Source organism: Rhea americana, unplaced genomic scaffold (assembly GCF_003343005.1).
Source record: "Rhea americana isolate MKP2758 unplaced genomic scaffold, rheAme1 scaffold_130, whole genome shotgun sequence".
In the NCBI taxonomy this organism is placed as follows: Eukaryota; Metazoa; Chordata; class Aves; order Rheiformes; family Rheidae; genus Rhea; species Rhea americana.
The window spans coordinates 1,777,753-1,793,611 of NW_028185373.1; the positions used below are offsets into that span (position 1 = coordinate 1,777,753).

At 43.7% G+C, this 15,859-nt stretch overlaps 1 protein-coding gene across 11 annotated transcripts in view; it reads left to right on the forward strand.

Annotated features, from left to right (window-relative positions):
- The window catches only part of TIAM1 (TIAM Rac1 associated GEF 1), a 199,509-nt gene that overhangs the window by 111,310 nt on the left and 72,340 nt on the right, over nucleotides 1-15,859 (forward strand). For all 11 annotated transcript variants that reach the window (XM_085297797.1, XM_085297805.1, XM_085297804.1 and 8 more), the window contains one exon: nucleotides 4,098-5,077. In XM_085297797.1, coding sequence (XP_085153923.1) covers nucleotides 4,109-5,077 — 969 coding nt within the window. In that variant the 5' untranslated portion in view covers nucleotides 4,098-4,108. The remainder of the gene's footprint in view (nucleotides 1-4,097; nucleotides 5,078-15,859) is intronic.

A 15,859-nucleotide genomic window follows, 5' to 3' on the forward strand; every position in this document is an offset into this window, starting at 1 on the left:
ATGTAGGCTGTGGATATGAATTTTCCCCACCTTCAATCTTGATGTTCCCCAGCTTTGGCAAGTGGCTGAGTTACTGAGTTGCTGCCTCTTCCAGGAGATGTTCACATCTCCCTGCTTTGCTTTTCAAAATTCGCCCTCTTGGATTGAAGAAGCCTTTCGTCAAAACTAGTACATTCCCGTGAAAACTTTGGGGTTTTGATGAATCAACATTTTCTGTTGAAAACTTTCCAACTAGTACTGCTTACGAGCCACATTTCGCATGTGCTGATCTTTGCCATCTTTGGAGAATAATTCAGAACAGATTTTTGACGCRTTACACTCCTTGGCTATGCTTGATAGACCTGTTTTAAGCATCAAGGCAGGTCACACTTGATTTATGTAGTGTCCTGTAGTGTACCTTGACAGTACTTTAATGGTCACCTTTGGATTCAGTGGGTGAGCAAACAAGGGGAGCCTTTGTCCTATCAGCTTTTGTGTGCAGCTCCCATTAACATTACTCATTTTCTTAATTTGATACAGATTTTTTTCTCTAAGTATGCTAAATTCAGCTAAGCCATAGATGGGTAGCATCTGGCAGTTGTAGCTGGAGCAGTTTAGGATATTTCTGCCCCACATRTTTGCTGCTGCCCTGGGGAGCAAAGGTTAGGGCTCGCACCCTCTGCCCAGTGCTCGGCTGTGCTAGCAGAGGGCTCCTCATCTGCTTCAGTGAGAATTTGGCCTTTACAGGGGCGCCTTTATGCACCCGTGCAAGCCAAACTTAACAGCTCACAGCTGCCAAAAATGAGGGAAGCACTGCCCCATGCCACTCATTCTTCCCTCTTCCTCTAGCCCCTGCTTCGCTCCCTGGCCCTTGGGCAAACCACCCCTTCCTTGCTGTTCTCTGGCTTCCACATGCCTTCTTTGTGCTGGCTCTGGCATGCTTCAGGTCAACTCACCACCCCTGCAATAAAAAAAATCATATTTTTCTAGATATGCTTTCTGCTCTCTTAGTGAACCCAGCTGGCTTTACTGCATGATCAGATAAGTGCCTGAATTGGTTTAAGATAACTGATGGAAATGCACAGCCGGGAACGCGGAGTGGAGACAAAAACAGGGGGTAAGAGGAAGGGGTCATTTGTCTCAAGCCACCCCACCAACCCAACACCCTTAGCTTGACGTCARCGCCAGCGAGGTTGGACCTCTCTACTCAAGGTGCGCTCAGGCAGTCCCGTCCTCTCAGCTTGGCTTTTGCTGAAGGACAGCGATGCACTGCGGGGGTGCTGATGTCTGGAATCACTCCGGCTAGATAAGCTAGACCTGTCCGCAGCTGCGTTTCACTCTCCCTGCAGTATACATGCCTACCTGCAACATGATGCCAGTGAAATCGGTGGGATTGAGGTAAGGCCTCCGAAGTCACCCTTCCCAGCTCAGGGCGTGAGCYATGGGCTCTTCAGCCCACAGCTGTCTGCAGAATTTGCAAATGTCTCCTCACCTAAAGCGCCAATACACCGAATTCGTAAGGGAAGGCTGTTTACTTTGAAGTCTGACACTTCTTGCCAGCATCTAGCAGACACTTCTYATTGTGTGAAGTTGCTCAGTAAACATTGCTGCAGCCGTCTGCGGGAGGATGGCCGTGCTTCTGTCTGCGGAGAAAACACTTTCCTTCTCGCAGGAGAGTGCTTTCTAGCTGTGTTACTTCCTCACAGGACACAGCCTGAGCTGCTATTCCTTTTCTTGATGAGTAGGTTTTGGTTCTGTTGCTTTTGATTTGGTTGAATTTTRCCTGATCTGCATTGAGGTGGTGGCGCGACGCTGCTTTCTCTGTCCTGCTGCCTGAGCGCAGGGCAGCCCCAGGGTTTTGCTCAACATGTGTGCCTTGTTTGTATGATGTGCTAGGGACACTCCTGCCCATCCAAGGCTTGGCATTTGAAGGTAAAGAGCACTCGTCAATCATTTGTGTTTGCAAGAGAACCGTTAAAACTGCTATTTCTCCTTAAATTGATAGCAAAAAGCAGTTGCATGCCTTGAGACTGGGGGAAGTGACTGCATGTGATGATGGGCTTTGCAGCTGGTGGAAATCCTTGCAAATGGAAGTGTGGTTAGTGAGAGCTTTGGAGGCAGAGCAGCTAGAAGCCTTGCCCCAAGAGACTTTCTTCTGCAAGACTAGGAGTGTTGAGGTCTGGTTTTAGGCAACAGCATAGAAAGCAAAATGCAGTTTTTGTGCTACCCTGAGTTGCTTTAAAATATTTTAGAAGTAAAAGCTGACTGAAATTTGTTTTAAGTCTCACCCTTATCAAAGGACTGTCTCTTTTAAGAAATAATAAACCCTGTCCATGGATTTATAATGCTGTCATTTGTTTTTTTTAGATTAAAACTTGCCCTCTGTTCACTGCATTTATATTTCTAAAAGGTACATAGTAACTAAATCTCATGACAGTCAATGGGAGTTCAGCCATTAATTTCGGTAGACATAGGGTATTTCCTGGTATAATTTACTTGACATGGGATTATATTTATTTTAGATACAGAAAATGTATAGATATTTCTGGAGGTGCTTGTTGCTCTAGTGCTGAACAGATTTTTAGCCTCAAACATGACCTACTTAGCTGGATAGAAGAACTGAGAAATATAGTCCTCTGACTGTTTTCAGAAATATTACTGTAGAAGTTCAACTCTACCATATGGGCCAGAACGGCCTAAAGCAGAATTGCTGTGCTTACGTTTAACAGAATTGATTCATCACTTTTTGTGTAATTTATGTGGGATTAATTCAGTCTGTACAGTAGTGATAGTGTGCGTTTGGATGGTGAGGAAGAATACATGAACATACTCATTGTGTGAGCATCTGGCTCAGTACCCTTTGGCATATCTTTCTAAACGAGAAGAAATTGCCCTGAAAAGAGATTGTCCCAAGGAAAAAAAATAGATGATTTTACTGTCAAAGCAGCATTTTTTTAAATCAAGATTACTAGAATAACATCAAAACTAGAAAGATTTGTCTTGGAATTTAAAGATTTATGGATTTATTCATCAGATATAATTCTTATGTGTATTTCAGGATCTCTCCTATTTCATTTTGATTAGCAACATACTTTAACATTTACTTTTCTTGCTCTTCTGCTCTTTGGCCAAAAAGAGCCAATATTACAAATAAAACGTTTCTAACTCTTCTCTCGTGAAGTGAGACCACAGTTTGCAAAATATTTTGCAAAGCTGATCCAGATCATTGCTCCCATTTTCTAGACAGAGAAACTGTTTTATGAAGGGGCTTGCACAGCTTAACACAGGACGTTAGAGACAGAGCTTGGGTCTCTCAGTTCCARCTCAGTTTTCTCTTTGCTAGATCAAAGCATTTAGATCTAGCTCTCTGCTTCAGAGTGAGTAGGAAGGAAGGGTTATTTTTATATAGTCTGAGTCACTCATGCTAATTTATTTTTCATAATATGGCTTTCTTGTGTGAGGCTCTCTGTACCTGATTAATGTTGCACTATTTTTTGTTCCAGAAATCAAACCTATCATTAGCTTGCTGCCGAATAGTTGAATTTGTACTTTGCTATTTGGTRCTTTGAATTGGAGCTTCTGGCGAAAAAAGTAAAATCAAAGATCAGGCATTTATCCTTCTACCTTTTGGCATCTCATTACATGCAAATGAACAATAGCCRTTGATTTTTTAACTTTATACTGTTGGCTAGGATTGCAGAGGATTAACTAATGTTAATAGTCAAATAAATGCATGCAAAAACTGAGATTACCAGTGTACTTTTGTGATAAATTGACTCCAATTCAGAGCAGTATTTAAGGTTCACTCCTCATTTACACCAGCATGGCGATGGTCTTTGATTTTTTCCTATGTACAGATTTAACTGCATTATATTTATAAGTTTACGACACGGCTGGTGGCTCCCTTAATTAATGCTGTTGAATTAGTTTGTGCTGTTAGAATAAGTCCTGCTAGACGCAGGAGGAGCTGTAGCATTCATTTCTGTGTGCAAGTGGAAAGTGGCTCAGGGGATAAAGTAGCGCTGGATTCGCATGGGGGGGGACTGGGTGCGCGTAGTGTATGTGTTACTTCTTCTGGGCACGCCGACTTTAATGGTTCCTGCTCTTTCCCCTTGCAGACTGTGAAACCATGGGGAACGCGGAAAGCCAAAACGTAGAGCACGCTTTCTACGGGGACAAACACGCCAGCCTGGGCCGAAAGCATACTTCACGCTCGCTTCGCCTCTCGAATAAAAGTTCTCGCCGGACGAGGCACGCTTCTTCAGGAAAAATTATCCACAGGAATTCGGAAGTGAGCACCCGCTCTAGCAGCACCCCCAGCATTCCCCAGTCGCTGGCAGAAAATGGTCTGGAGCCGTTTGCGCAGGAAGCCAATCTAGAGGACTTTGGGAGCCCCATTTGGGTGGACCGGATGGATATGGGCCTGCGGCCTGTCTCTTACCACACCGATTCCTCTGTTACTCCCAGCGTGGACAGCAGCACCGTTCTCACGGCGGCCTCCGTCCAGAGCATGCCGGACTCGGAGGAGAGCAGGCTTTATGGTGACGAGCCTACGTTTCTGGCTGAGGGCAACGGCAGGCCACATCGGTATACTACAAATGGGACGAACTTCATGGAGACCGCCAGCTTCAAGAAAAAGCGCTCCAAATCCGCAGACATCTGGCGCGAGGACAGTTTGGAGTTTTCACTTTCTGACCTCAGCCAGGAGCATTTGACGAGCAACGAGGAAATCCTAGGCTTGGCAGAAGAGAAGGATGGCGAGGCGGCCCGCGGGACAGAGGCAAGCAGCAGCCCCCAGCAGCTGGTCACCTGCCAGCGCGCCAATTCTATGACTGACTTGTATTCCCCCCAAACCCCAAGTGCTACGATAAACGGAGGCCCACGAAATGCCTTTAGCGGGTACTGTCGGAATTTAATGTCCGATATCCCAGATCTGGGGAGCCATAAGATGGCATCAGTTACTGCTGAGGACGCACCTTCCTACAGTAATTATAATACGCTTCCCTGTAGGAAATCTCACTGCCTTTCAGAAGGGGCCACCAACCCGCAAATTAGCCATAGTAACAGCATGCAAGGCAGAAGGGCAAAAACTACTCAGGTAAGGCAATTTTATTCTAGGTAAAATGGAAGTGCATGACATTTGCTAAGCTTCTTTTGTAGATGGAGATATTCTGGGTTCTTCCAGGCTCTGATTTCATTCAACACCCYCTTTCCAAGAAGGGGGAACAAAGGGAACTGTAATCAGGAGAGAGCTGAGTGAAGTAGCCACAGGAACTGTCTTGCTCCTATTAATGTTCCATTCCTTATCCATAACTTCGTTGGGGCCTTTTCCAGTCTTCCATTCTCTGGAAAAGAYAAATCTGCAGTTTGCCAACTAAAGATTTTTCTGTATGTTTTGCAGTGCTGACAGTGCCTTTCTTTTCAGGGTAGCTGCCAAAACTGATCACTCCACTCGGGGAGCTCGCATGCATCAGTTCTCCCTTCTCTGCCCTCCCTGCCCCTTTTTCATCCCACTGCATGCGCATGCATACCCACCCTTCAGCTCTTATGGCTGGAAGCAAAGGAGAGCCCTGTGAGCGTTTCCTCTGCCCTCCATCAGAAATCCTCACTGGACTGAAATTTCACTGAAATTTCAAATACCTGACATTCACATCTGTCCAAGACARCACTCGGAAACAGTGCTGTCCCCTTGGAAGAGATTGGCAGTCCTGCAAGCTCTCGGGCTACTTTTGCTCATCCACTGTAAACTGAAATGTCTGGAGAAGGTGCTGCTTCTGCTAGCCATGGAGGACAGAGGAGTACCTTCATCCATTAACAGRCAACACACAGCCACGATGAGCTTTTCTGTCCCGTGCCCCTCCYACCTTCTGAACACTATCCTTGTGACCATTGTTTTGGTGGCTGCAACTGTCTTTGTTATGGTTTTGCCCTTTTTTTCTGGCTGTGCTACGTCTGATTGAGCTACACTGCACTGTCTTGTGCTGCAAACAGCATTTCTACTCGTACGTGGCAGCCTGCCCTTATAGGGGAAAAAACAGAATGGGTTACAAACCCCATCCACCTGTACAAGTCACATATGATGTATACATGCAGGCATATTTTACTCATTTYTAGTTCATTTGGCTTGCCTGCTGGACCCTCTCAGAGCAGTGCTCCAGCTGCCTAATGGAAGAGACTGTCTGTGACATCTTTCACGTTAACTACTTTCTAGCTGTGGGCATCTGCTCAGAAATATGGCCAGGGGACACAGACAGAACAGTCTGACCGCGCAGGTCAGAGCTGTGCACTAAATTGCATGGCTCAGTGGCTCCCCTGATTTTTATCGCATGTTTTAGTACATGTGTCATGCAGTGTACACACCATGCCACGTGACCCAAGGGGGAAAAAATAAAGCAGCACGTTGCATCAAGGTYGGAGGCCGGCAGGCTTGCGTCCCGCTGCCAGGCTGAGCTTCTGGCAACGCATCAGCGGTGGAGATATTAGGCTTGACAGCRTGAGTCAGGCAGGTTGCAGTGTGCCACAGTGGAGGTGCTGGGCTGTGCTGGCGCGGAGGGCGAGAGGAGCCCCCCCAGCAGCTGACGGGGTGGGTATTGGCAGGCACTAACTTGTGAGCGCGGATGGAAAGGGGTTGCTGAGTGACTTCCTGGCTGTGCTTGATCTATGGAGATATATACTGCTTCTAAATATAAAAATGACGTCCTGAAACAGATGCTGTAATATCCCACAACTGCAGCTTTGTACTTCAAAATCAGCTATGTATTTTTGGAGGTATTTTTACAGCGCTAGCATAGAAACTCTTTGGTGCTCCATTAAGACAGCATAGAATAAAAAACAAGAGAAGAATGAAAAAAAAGGATATTACTTGGAAGTCCTAAACATAGCAGCTTTCATTAAAGATTGTTAAGTGCTACTGCTGTCTCCTAGCCCTCTTTCAAGTGTATTTAAGAAAAAGAGAGCAGTGTTGTTGGTGAACAGTGAAACATTTTTTTTTTCTTCTTGATGCTTACTGCTGTTAAGAAGGTTCTTCTGAGGCACTTAGTGAAAATCATGAATTTGTTTTCCACTTTGTGAGGCCTCAGCTCTATCCTGTGAAATTGTTTCGTGGGCTGGTTTCRCTAAATGCATCTCTTGCGCTTGGAGATAGTGGCTGTAAGGAGTCTCAGCAGTGATTATTATTGCCATGAATAAAATCAACAAAATTAAAGCTTTGGAAAGGTCAAAGACTTCCAAGTCTTTAATCCTAATGGCAAGTAGTAAATACAAGGTACTTTGTCAGCAATGATTTCCATGTTAGCCAGACCTACCTTTAGGAAGTTTAGGGAAATGACTCTCATTATGTGTTTAATAAATAGAGTGAAAGGGATGTACAATCTGCACACAGAATAAAAGGATTAGTTTCTTGATGAAGCTGATTAGGCGACTTGGATGGGGTGAAGGGRAAGGAAGCTACGAATTTATCTTTGTACCAGGGCTATCTGTGCSGTCCCCAGTCCTGTAGTATCTCAGCACTTTGTTCTCCGTAACCCAGACCCACTGGTGTGAAGTACAACATGATGATTACCCTAATTTACAGGCGGAAGCTGAGACATAGAGCAGGTGGCTGTGGTGCACCATTATTGTGCTCCGTGGGTCTGCTTGGTCCGTGCCAGCTGGTACTTGGGCATGCTTGGTACATGGTAGGTGACATGCCCTGCCAGTGGTACTGCTTTGGCTCCCTCTACCCTTCTCAGTCTTTCAGAACTTTCTCATTGGGCTTCATATTCTTGGTGATCTTGCACGCTGCCCCAGAGCCTGCAGTACACAACCTCAGTTTCATGCTCTAAAAACAATTTAGTGGCCTGAGGCAAAACTTTCTTGTTATTTCTGCAATTGTGAATGTCCATCCCCTGCTCCCACCCCCCAAAATAGTAGCTGTGTTGTAGGGACTCCACACAGGTGACCCAGGCAAAGTGCAGTGTGGTGTGGATGCAGTCAGTTTTTCCTCTTTGCCCCCAGAACAGCAAGCATTCACTGYCCCTCTTTTATTTAACAATGTAGAAGAAGCTAGGGACTTTGAGAAACTTACTCAAAGTCACCTAATTTAGTCTTAAAGCAAGGATTGAGGTTTGTACCTTGATCACTGTTGCCCATCCTCACAAAGGTTTGGAATTGTAATTGCCAATGTCTTTTTCACCTTCTGAAAAATCAGTGGTGAGACACTTGCATGTTGCTTTTAGTCTCACCTGCCCTGATGCTTAAAGTGCTGTAAGATCCCAATAGCCACTTGTAAGTAGTTCTTCACTAGTGCAGTTGCCCAAGAGGTTCCTAAGAGCTGAAGACACTGAGCACATGGTAGGACTGAGACCGTGGCAATRGAACGGTGCCCTTGTATTTGATTGCTGAATCTAGCCACTGTTACATGCATGTTATGTTTTGTCTAGGGGCTAAGTATTTTAGAAGTTACCAACTTCTTAAAGTTTCTGTGGTGTACTGACCACTGCTGCTGGAAAAACACATCCTTGCATGTATGACAGAAAGGTGGAGCTGGAATCACAGCCATACATGTTCTGGAATAATGCTTCATCCCATACTTTTTACAARTATGTGATTTCTATTTTAAAAAGATAAAACCCTTCTTTAATGGCCATTGTATTTAAGAGGATTTTTTAAAATTTCCCCCTCTTCCAAATTTAAACCCTAAATTGAAATGTGGGAGTCACTTTTCCTTAATTGAGAAGGAGAGCCTTTAACKCTGGAGAGACAATTATCTTCAACATGCACAGCAATTAATATTCACAGAGTGGCTTTRGGGCACCCACGCAGCCATTCTGCTTTTCATAACATTTTAACATTAAGGGTTCAGATCTGCCGAAGCCAGACTTCCCATAGAGCTCTGTTGGAATGCTGTTTGGCTTTTGGAGCTGATGTGATGTAGGTGGAAAAGCTTAATTGGCTGACATTTTCACCCATTTTTGCTTAAAGGGAGGCTAGTTCCTGTTGGCTACAGCTTGTTCTGACTGTGAGTTGTGAGATCCCCAGGATCCTGCAGTTTGCTTATTGAGATCAAGATTTTTTGAAATGGCTCTGTTACGTCCAGCTTGCAGCTAAACATCTGCCTCCAAGATCTGCCTCCATTTTCTGGTGTCTGTTCAGAGAGAGGCTTAACCTTGTCTTCCTCTGCTGTCAAGAGCCCTAATTAAAGTCTCTGGAGGGGAATTAAGGAAGGGAAACCTTGAGATACAGTTTTGTGCCATTTCCACACCTGTCTTGCCACCTGCTTGTTCCATGTTCTCCCTCTGTGGGTGATTTTTGACTGCTCTTTTCTCTAGACCCTCAAACTGAGAGGATAGAAACCTTGCATAGGGTACGACCCCCTTCTGACATTCCCACCTTTAGTACGAGAGCGGTCAAGGGGACATATCCTGCACATACAGAAGATGTTCTGGTCACACAGCGTACTGTGCTCCCTATGCTGCTGGGCCAGCAACATGTCTGTTGGTGTCTGCAGCGCATCAGTGTGAGGCAACCCCAACCGCTGCTGGTCTCCAGCTCTGCGAGCCCTGCTCCTGCCTGGCTGATTTTCATCCTGGTCAAGGTGGTGATGGCAATGGCAGCTGATAGCAAGTGGCCACTGACGTCTGGGATGCCTGCAGGTTTCCAGCACTGCTGTTTGSCTTGTAGGGAGAGAATTAGTGGTGGTGCCTGGTAGGTGTGAAGCAATGGACGGACTGTCTTTGCTGTAAGGAGTGATTGTGTTTTGAAAGCTGTATTTAGATTATGTATTCAGGTCATGATTCCAGTGTGCATTAAAATCCAAAGAGAAACACTGTCCAAAGGCAGTTCCACTTGGTGGACCTGTCCTACACAAGATGGGGTGCCTCTGTCCTCTTGTAGTGGCTAGCCCACTTGTGAGATTTGCAGGCCTGTTTGCAGTGTGTTCTGGATTATTCTCAGGAGTTTCAGCTATAGCATTAGTGTTGCAGCGGTGCAGGCCAAGGATTTTACGTAACTTTTAAGACGGAACAGCAGTAAGATGTGCTTTGACTCTGCAGGGAAAGCAAGTTCCTTCACAGCGTCTTCAGTCCAGTGTTTGTTGTGAAACTGAACAGGGGGAGAGTGAACAAATTTCCTGTCTAACTCATTTGGAAACAGCAAGTGTTTCAGTGCCAGCCTCAGACTACGTCCTTGGCGCATTAAATCCCCTGTAGTCAGATTTTCAGTTTTTTTCTATTTTTAGGGCTGTGCAGAGAGCCTGAAGGAATATGGGATTCATTAAAAAAATCCTTTATAAAAAGTTTTGCAGAATAAGATAGGGATGAAATCAAGGTTTCCATGGGAATTAGATCAGGTTGTACACAGAAACCAGTCTAAAACTAATTTAGAATATCCTTTAAGTAGACAGTGGGGGGGGCTTTTACCTTTTTTCTTAACCACCTTACAGAATTTTGTGTCAGGTTTGTGTTTCATTACATTTTGTAGGATAGCTACCCTCTAGAGAGCTGATACTTTTCTATAGAAGCTATGTAAAAATTCTTCACAAATGGTGCTCATTCATAGAGGCTATAGCCTGGGAGCATAAACAGGACCGCACTAGGTCAAATGAAAGATCCATCCAGCCCAGTACCTTGTTCCCCGGTTATTGAGTGCTCAAAGAAAGAAACTGGGGGAGTTTGGGGTGATCTTCCCTTCAGGGCAAACTCCCTAATCCCAGTGATTTGCAGCTTCCTGAGTGAGGAAWGTATCCAACACTGTCAGATCAACCTGTCCCCCATGAATTCTCTTCTCTGAATTTTCATTTTCTACTGTTGGCTTCCCACAGTATCCTGTTCACTCTCTGCATACCATTAGTGACCTTACAGGCTTCTCTTATAGCCCTCCTCAATTACCTCTTTTCCAAGTCTTCAGCTATTGAATCTCTTCTCTGATGGAAGTGATTCTGTGTTTCTGTATTCCAATTTGTAGTCTGGGAAACGTAGCTGTTTTCAACCTAAATACCATTCTTAATGATACTGACCCAGATCACTAAATCTTAATCATTTGAGTCCAGATGGAATCAAAGAGAGAAATAAAGACCATAGAATCATAGAATCGGTAAGGTGGAACATCACCTCCATGCTGATGTTCTTTATCGTTAAATTGCAGTTAATGACACATAGATTAATAAATGCCTAAAAATAAAATGTTACAGTTTTTCTGTGATAGTGTCCGTCTAGCTGTTTCATATCCCTGTTCACGCAGTTCTGTAGCACCTTTCAGACTGAGTCCTTCCGAAGGTCTGAGATGCAACCTGAGCTGCTCTCTGAACCTCAAAAAGTCAAAGATCCTCAAATTGACCGGTTTAGCTAGCCTGACTCAGGGGCTGAATCCCATGGGAGAGCACTCATCAGCCAAACCACTTTGCTGAGCCCACTGAAAAACAACCGTACTAAAAAGATATGTACAGCTATGTTTTCAGCTACTAGCCAAACAGCTGGCTGAGCGCCGGCACCAGCTCAAACCAAGGGGTGGAAGAGGGCTGGGGGGGAAGGCGTAACCACCAGTTTGTGGCAGCCCAAGCTTAAACCAGTGTAAACTGCTTGTGAATCCACATCTTTGGTGCCAGTGGTTCCTTGTGCTGGGCACCTGGATACACAGGGAGTGTTGTGGTTCTCAGTGTATCTGAATGACCAGACCCATCCGACTAGACCAAATGAGCTGTTTATAGCCTGGCTACCTGGAAGTGGATTCAGCATGAGTTTGGCAGAAAAACTTGAATAGAGGGCAAGAGGCCTTGGCTGCTGTGTCACCATGCTCCCATTCCCAGATGGATGAGATTAGATCAAGTCAGGATATTTTAAAGCAAACAGCAGTCACTCCCTTCAAAGAGCACACCTCTGCCTCGGTGTTGTCAAGGAAAGGGGCATGTGAAAATGAATGTTTTAGTCTCTGGTTGGCAAATATTTTGATCCTCTTTTGAAGATCTTAATTGTTTTTCTGCCTTTGCTTTTGGTCTGCAGCCAGTGGAAAGAAACCGGCAGTCCTGAGATCTGATATAGCTCCATTCAGTCAGKTTTTTTAAACAGCAGGACTTTGACATTTATACATTTGAAGTGCTTGTACCACTGGCAGTAATTGTATTCTCTGTAAACCTATATATGCTGTGTGTTTTTAGAAGTACTTTCCATTTAAAAATCACAGACAGGTTGCTCCAGCTGACTGACTGATGGACTGTGCTTACTTAGATGGATGCAATTTGCAGTAGTGATCCTTTCCAATGAAGCATTCTGCTGAAACGTTTCTTTTGAGAGTGCTTCAGCAAGCGATCCTGTGACTAGTCATCATCCCAAATGGCAGACGTTTCCCCGCTCCCTTAAGTTACATGACTGCTCAGGTGAAACCTCCCAAAAGACATATTTTGATTTCAAGGTGCTGTTCCAGGCATTCTTTTCCTCTTTCCCTCTTCTACCCGCTTGGTTACATTTCTTAGGAAGAATTGCCTCTTCTTGGCACTGAGTGAACAATAAGTAACCTAATCCTGTATTTTACTTTGAGGATTTTGGTCAAGCATGTTGCCATTTATTTAACTTGAGCGTGGTCAGGCTGTTTGCATTAGTTTATGGTTAGCTCAGTCCCTGTAGAACCTTTCTTCGTCTGGGTGGTCTACTGGGATAAAAGCAGGATAAAGTTTTGTGGAGTCCTTAGCATGTCATTTGGGAACTGAGGGATTAAATACTGCAGTGCTCAAGAACTGTGAAACTTCCTCCCGCTGCTGGAGGACCAAAAACGAATTTCCACCGCGAATCTGGACAGGTGTCACAAGTTGTGTATTAAGGTTCCGTGTGCTGGGACCACACGGAAAGACACTTTACTGGATTATAGTTTGATTCTCATTCATGGTATTATATACTTTAGCCCCCAAAAGTTAGTGCTAAAGTCAGGCAAAAGCTGGTTTGTTCAGATCCCATGGTAGAGCTTCGAGCTGTTTCTTGTTAAGGGGTTTGTTGTCCTTTAACGGTGTATTCTCTAATGGACATGGATTTCTCTCTCTCTCTCTCTCTCTCTCTTTTTTTTTTTTTAATTAAGGAAAACCAAAACATCATCCCACTTCCCCTTCCCTAATACTTTAACTTTCAGAGATGCAAGAGTAACTTTTCAAATATGAACAGATTGCAGACTGATGCCACAAAATTGTCATGAGTTGGTAAAGAGCTCCAAACTAACTTGAAGAGAAGGTTAAAGCTGTCCCTGCTATTTTACTGCACTTTTGTGGAGGACAGTTTCATTTGCAACATTTTTCTGTCTGTACAGCCTTCACTAAGACTTACACTGTGCASATTCACAAAGAAGTTCTGAAACCAAAATGCACTGAAATCCATTCCTTAATACTCTCTGAGGGAATGCACGATATTGCCCAGAAACCTGTGACTGTGGCATAAACTGTTCAAGATAGGAATGAAGCTTACTGCTAGAAGAACTATCTAGAGGTCTGGGTTAGTATTATTTTGTCTTGAGTAAATTGCAGTTCAGAGAATCACAGCTAAAGTTCTGCTTGCTGATTAAACCACTCCAAGCAGCTTTAATAGTGTRTATATGTGGGGTTTTTAATTCCTTCAAACACATGAAGGACTGTTGCACCACTGTTGTGACTGCACAAGGGGCAGGAACCAAAGCTGCTTTTATATATCAGTATCTGATCTCCTTGAATTCCCAAAGTGTCAACTCAGTGTCTCTTTCTGGTATCCCCATACAAAGCATAGCTGGCTTGTAAGTGTGCCTCGCCGGACCTCGGAGCCCTCCTAGGAAGTGTAAACCCGTCAAACAGAAAACTCCTTTGGTTTGCTCTGCATTGCTCATGTTGATTTGTACCTATCAACTTATTTCTCTAAAGCCTCCTAGCAATCCAGTATAGCCCGACTAAGTCTCATATAGTATTGCCCTGTTACACACAGGCCTGTAGATACCTTCTAAGCATTCTTCAGTATCAGCTCCCAATGTCCAGCTGATGTTCGTTATGGTACTAGCAGATCTCATTCATGTAATTCTTATAATCCCTCTGACTTCATAGTGAATTGTGTGGACATGATTCAGTATGATTTTAACAATTTTCAAACCTGTATTCCTCCCAGAGAGAATGAGCTATTGAGCTGCTTTTGTGTTCTCCATTGCAACCTTAAAACCATTTCTCCCTATCAGGTTTAGATGAAATTTATAAATGGTCCAGCTTCCTGGAAAGTTTTGACTCTTTTCAAGACAGGTAAGTGTAGGTTAACAGATGATCAAGTYACTCTGGTGAAAGGATTTCATTTTGATTTGGAGAAAATTGTACCTAAACAGAACACCTTTACCACTGAATGATGATACAATTAGCACTGAACAGAAAAGAAAAATAGTATAAGGACAATCTTTTTCTATATAGGAGATCCTGTATAGAGATACCAGGCATATAAAAGCATGCTAACTTTAAGGTTGTTTAGCTATTCTGTTTTAAGTTTATTCTGTGGTGCTTGCCTAACTAGCAATCAGACAGGTTATGYGCAATTTCAGGATGTTGCTGAATGTTCACAGCTAATTGCTGTGTTGCTAAACGGKACAGAGGAACTGAGAATTTGTGTCTTCTTGAATGGAGCTCCTTCCAAGAAAGAAAACATTCTGGCACCTTTTACTAGCCAGTAATTTCAATCTAATAGTTAATTTAGAAAAAAGTATTATCCAAGTAAGGAATTGTTTATATTAGAGAAGTAAGAGTTTTCCTGCTAAATTGGTCCAAGGTGCCTAAAATGCCCATGAATCACTGCTATCAGTCAAGCAGAAGAAAGTGATTCACTAGTGTATTTAGCAATGCTTTTGGTGGAAAGTTTGATAAGTGCATAGCTATTGTAAGCACTCTGAATGTTTCCAGTCATGAGCCAGAGTGTTTGGGGAAGATTTTTCCCATCCAGTGGCCTCTTGCTAACAGAGGCCAGTACCAACTGTGTTCAAAAAGCTGACAAGCACTCTTGGAACCTGCCCCCAAAACTTTTCATCTGATCCTCACCAGCTGAAGRTTACCCTTTTTCTCTAGTATAAGGGCTTTTGTATATTGTCTAAATCTAGCAAGCATTTTAAACAAATGTGACCATAGTGGGCATCCAAAGGTAGTTACCTCACGAGAGTGCAGAAGGTAGAGCACCGGTATGTTAGCCTTGTATAGCTTGTGTTATACTCTTCTTTCCCAATAGCTTGCTTTGCATGAAGCCCCGTGTTTATGTGAGATCTAAAACATATATTTAAGTGGGTTGCAAATGCTTCTACTAATATTTTACACAATTGGTTTATCAGTAAAATTGTATTTGATGGGGCTGTGATAATTCCACTTCATTATGCTGGGCTGTTATTAAGGCTGCTTTAGCTGTTCTGGCATGTAGCCTTCTTGCTGGGCCTCATTTCATTGCTTTTAATAACGACAGCATTCAATCTGCCTCTAGTTTTTAACTCTGCGGTGCATCCATCTGGCCCAAGGCATTCCACCTTTCACTCCTATTTCATTCCTTCTCTGTGTGATAAATTACTRTCTGCTGAACTTCTTTTCATAAACTCTGGATATTTACAATCAATAGGATAGCACTGTCAATRTAAGAAATGATGCCACAACTTCATCATCTTCAACAACAGCAGGGGTATAGGATTTTGATGAAAGTTGCATTATCAGTTGCTGCTTTGCTATCAGGGCAATTAGATAATGTGGTACAGTCACTAGAGCCTGTTTAGTTCTCTTTAGCCAATAGTGTTTATGCTATTTTCTCCCTGCACTTTATGTAACAATATTAAATCAAAGCCACAAAGCCTCTGTTTATTCAATTTGTCTTCTTCATGGATTAAGACCTGTTCTGTTTGGAAAATTCCAGGAATTAGTATTCCCATGGCTTCCATGATCGGTCTTGGG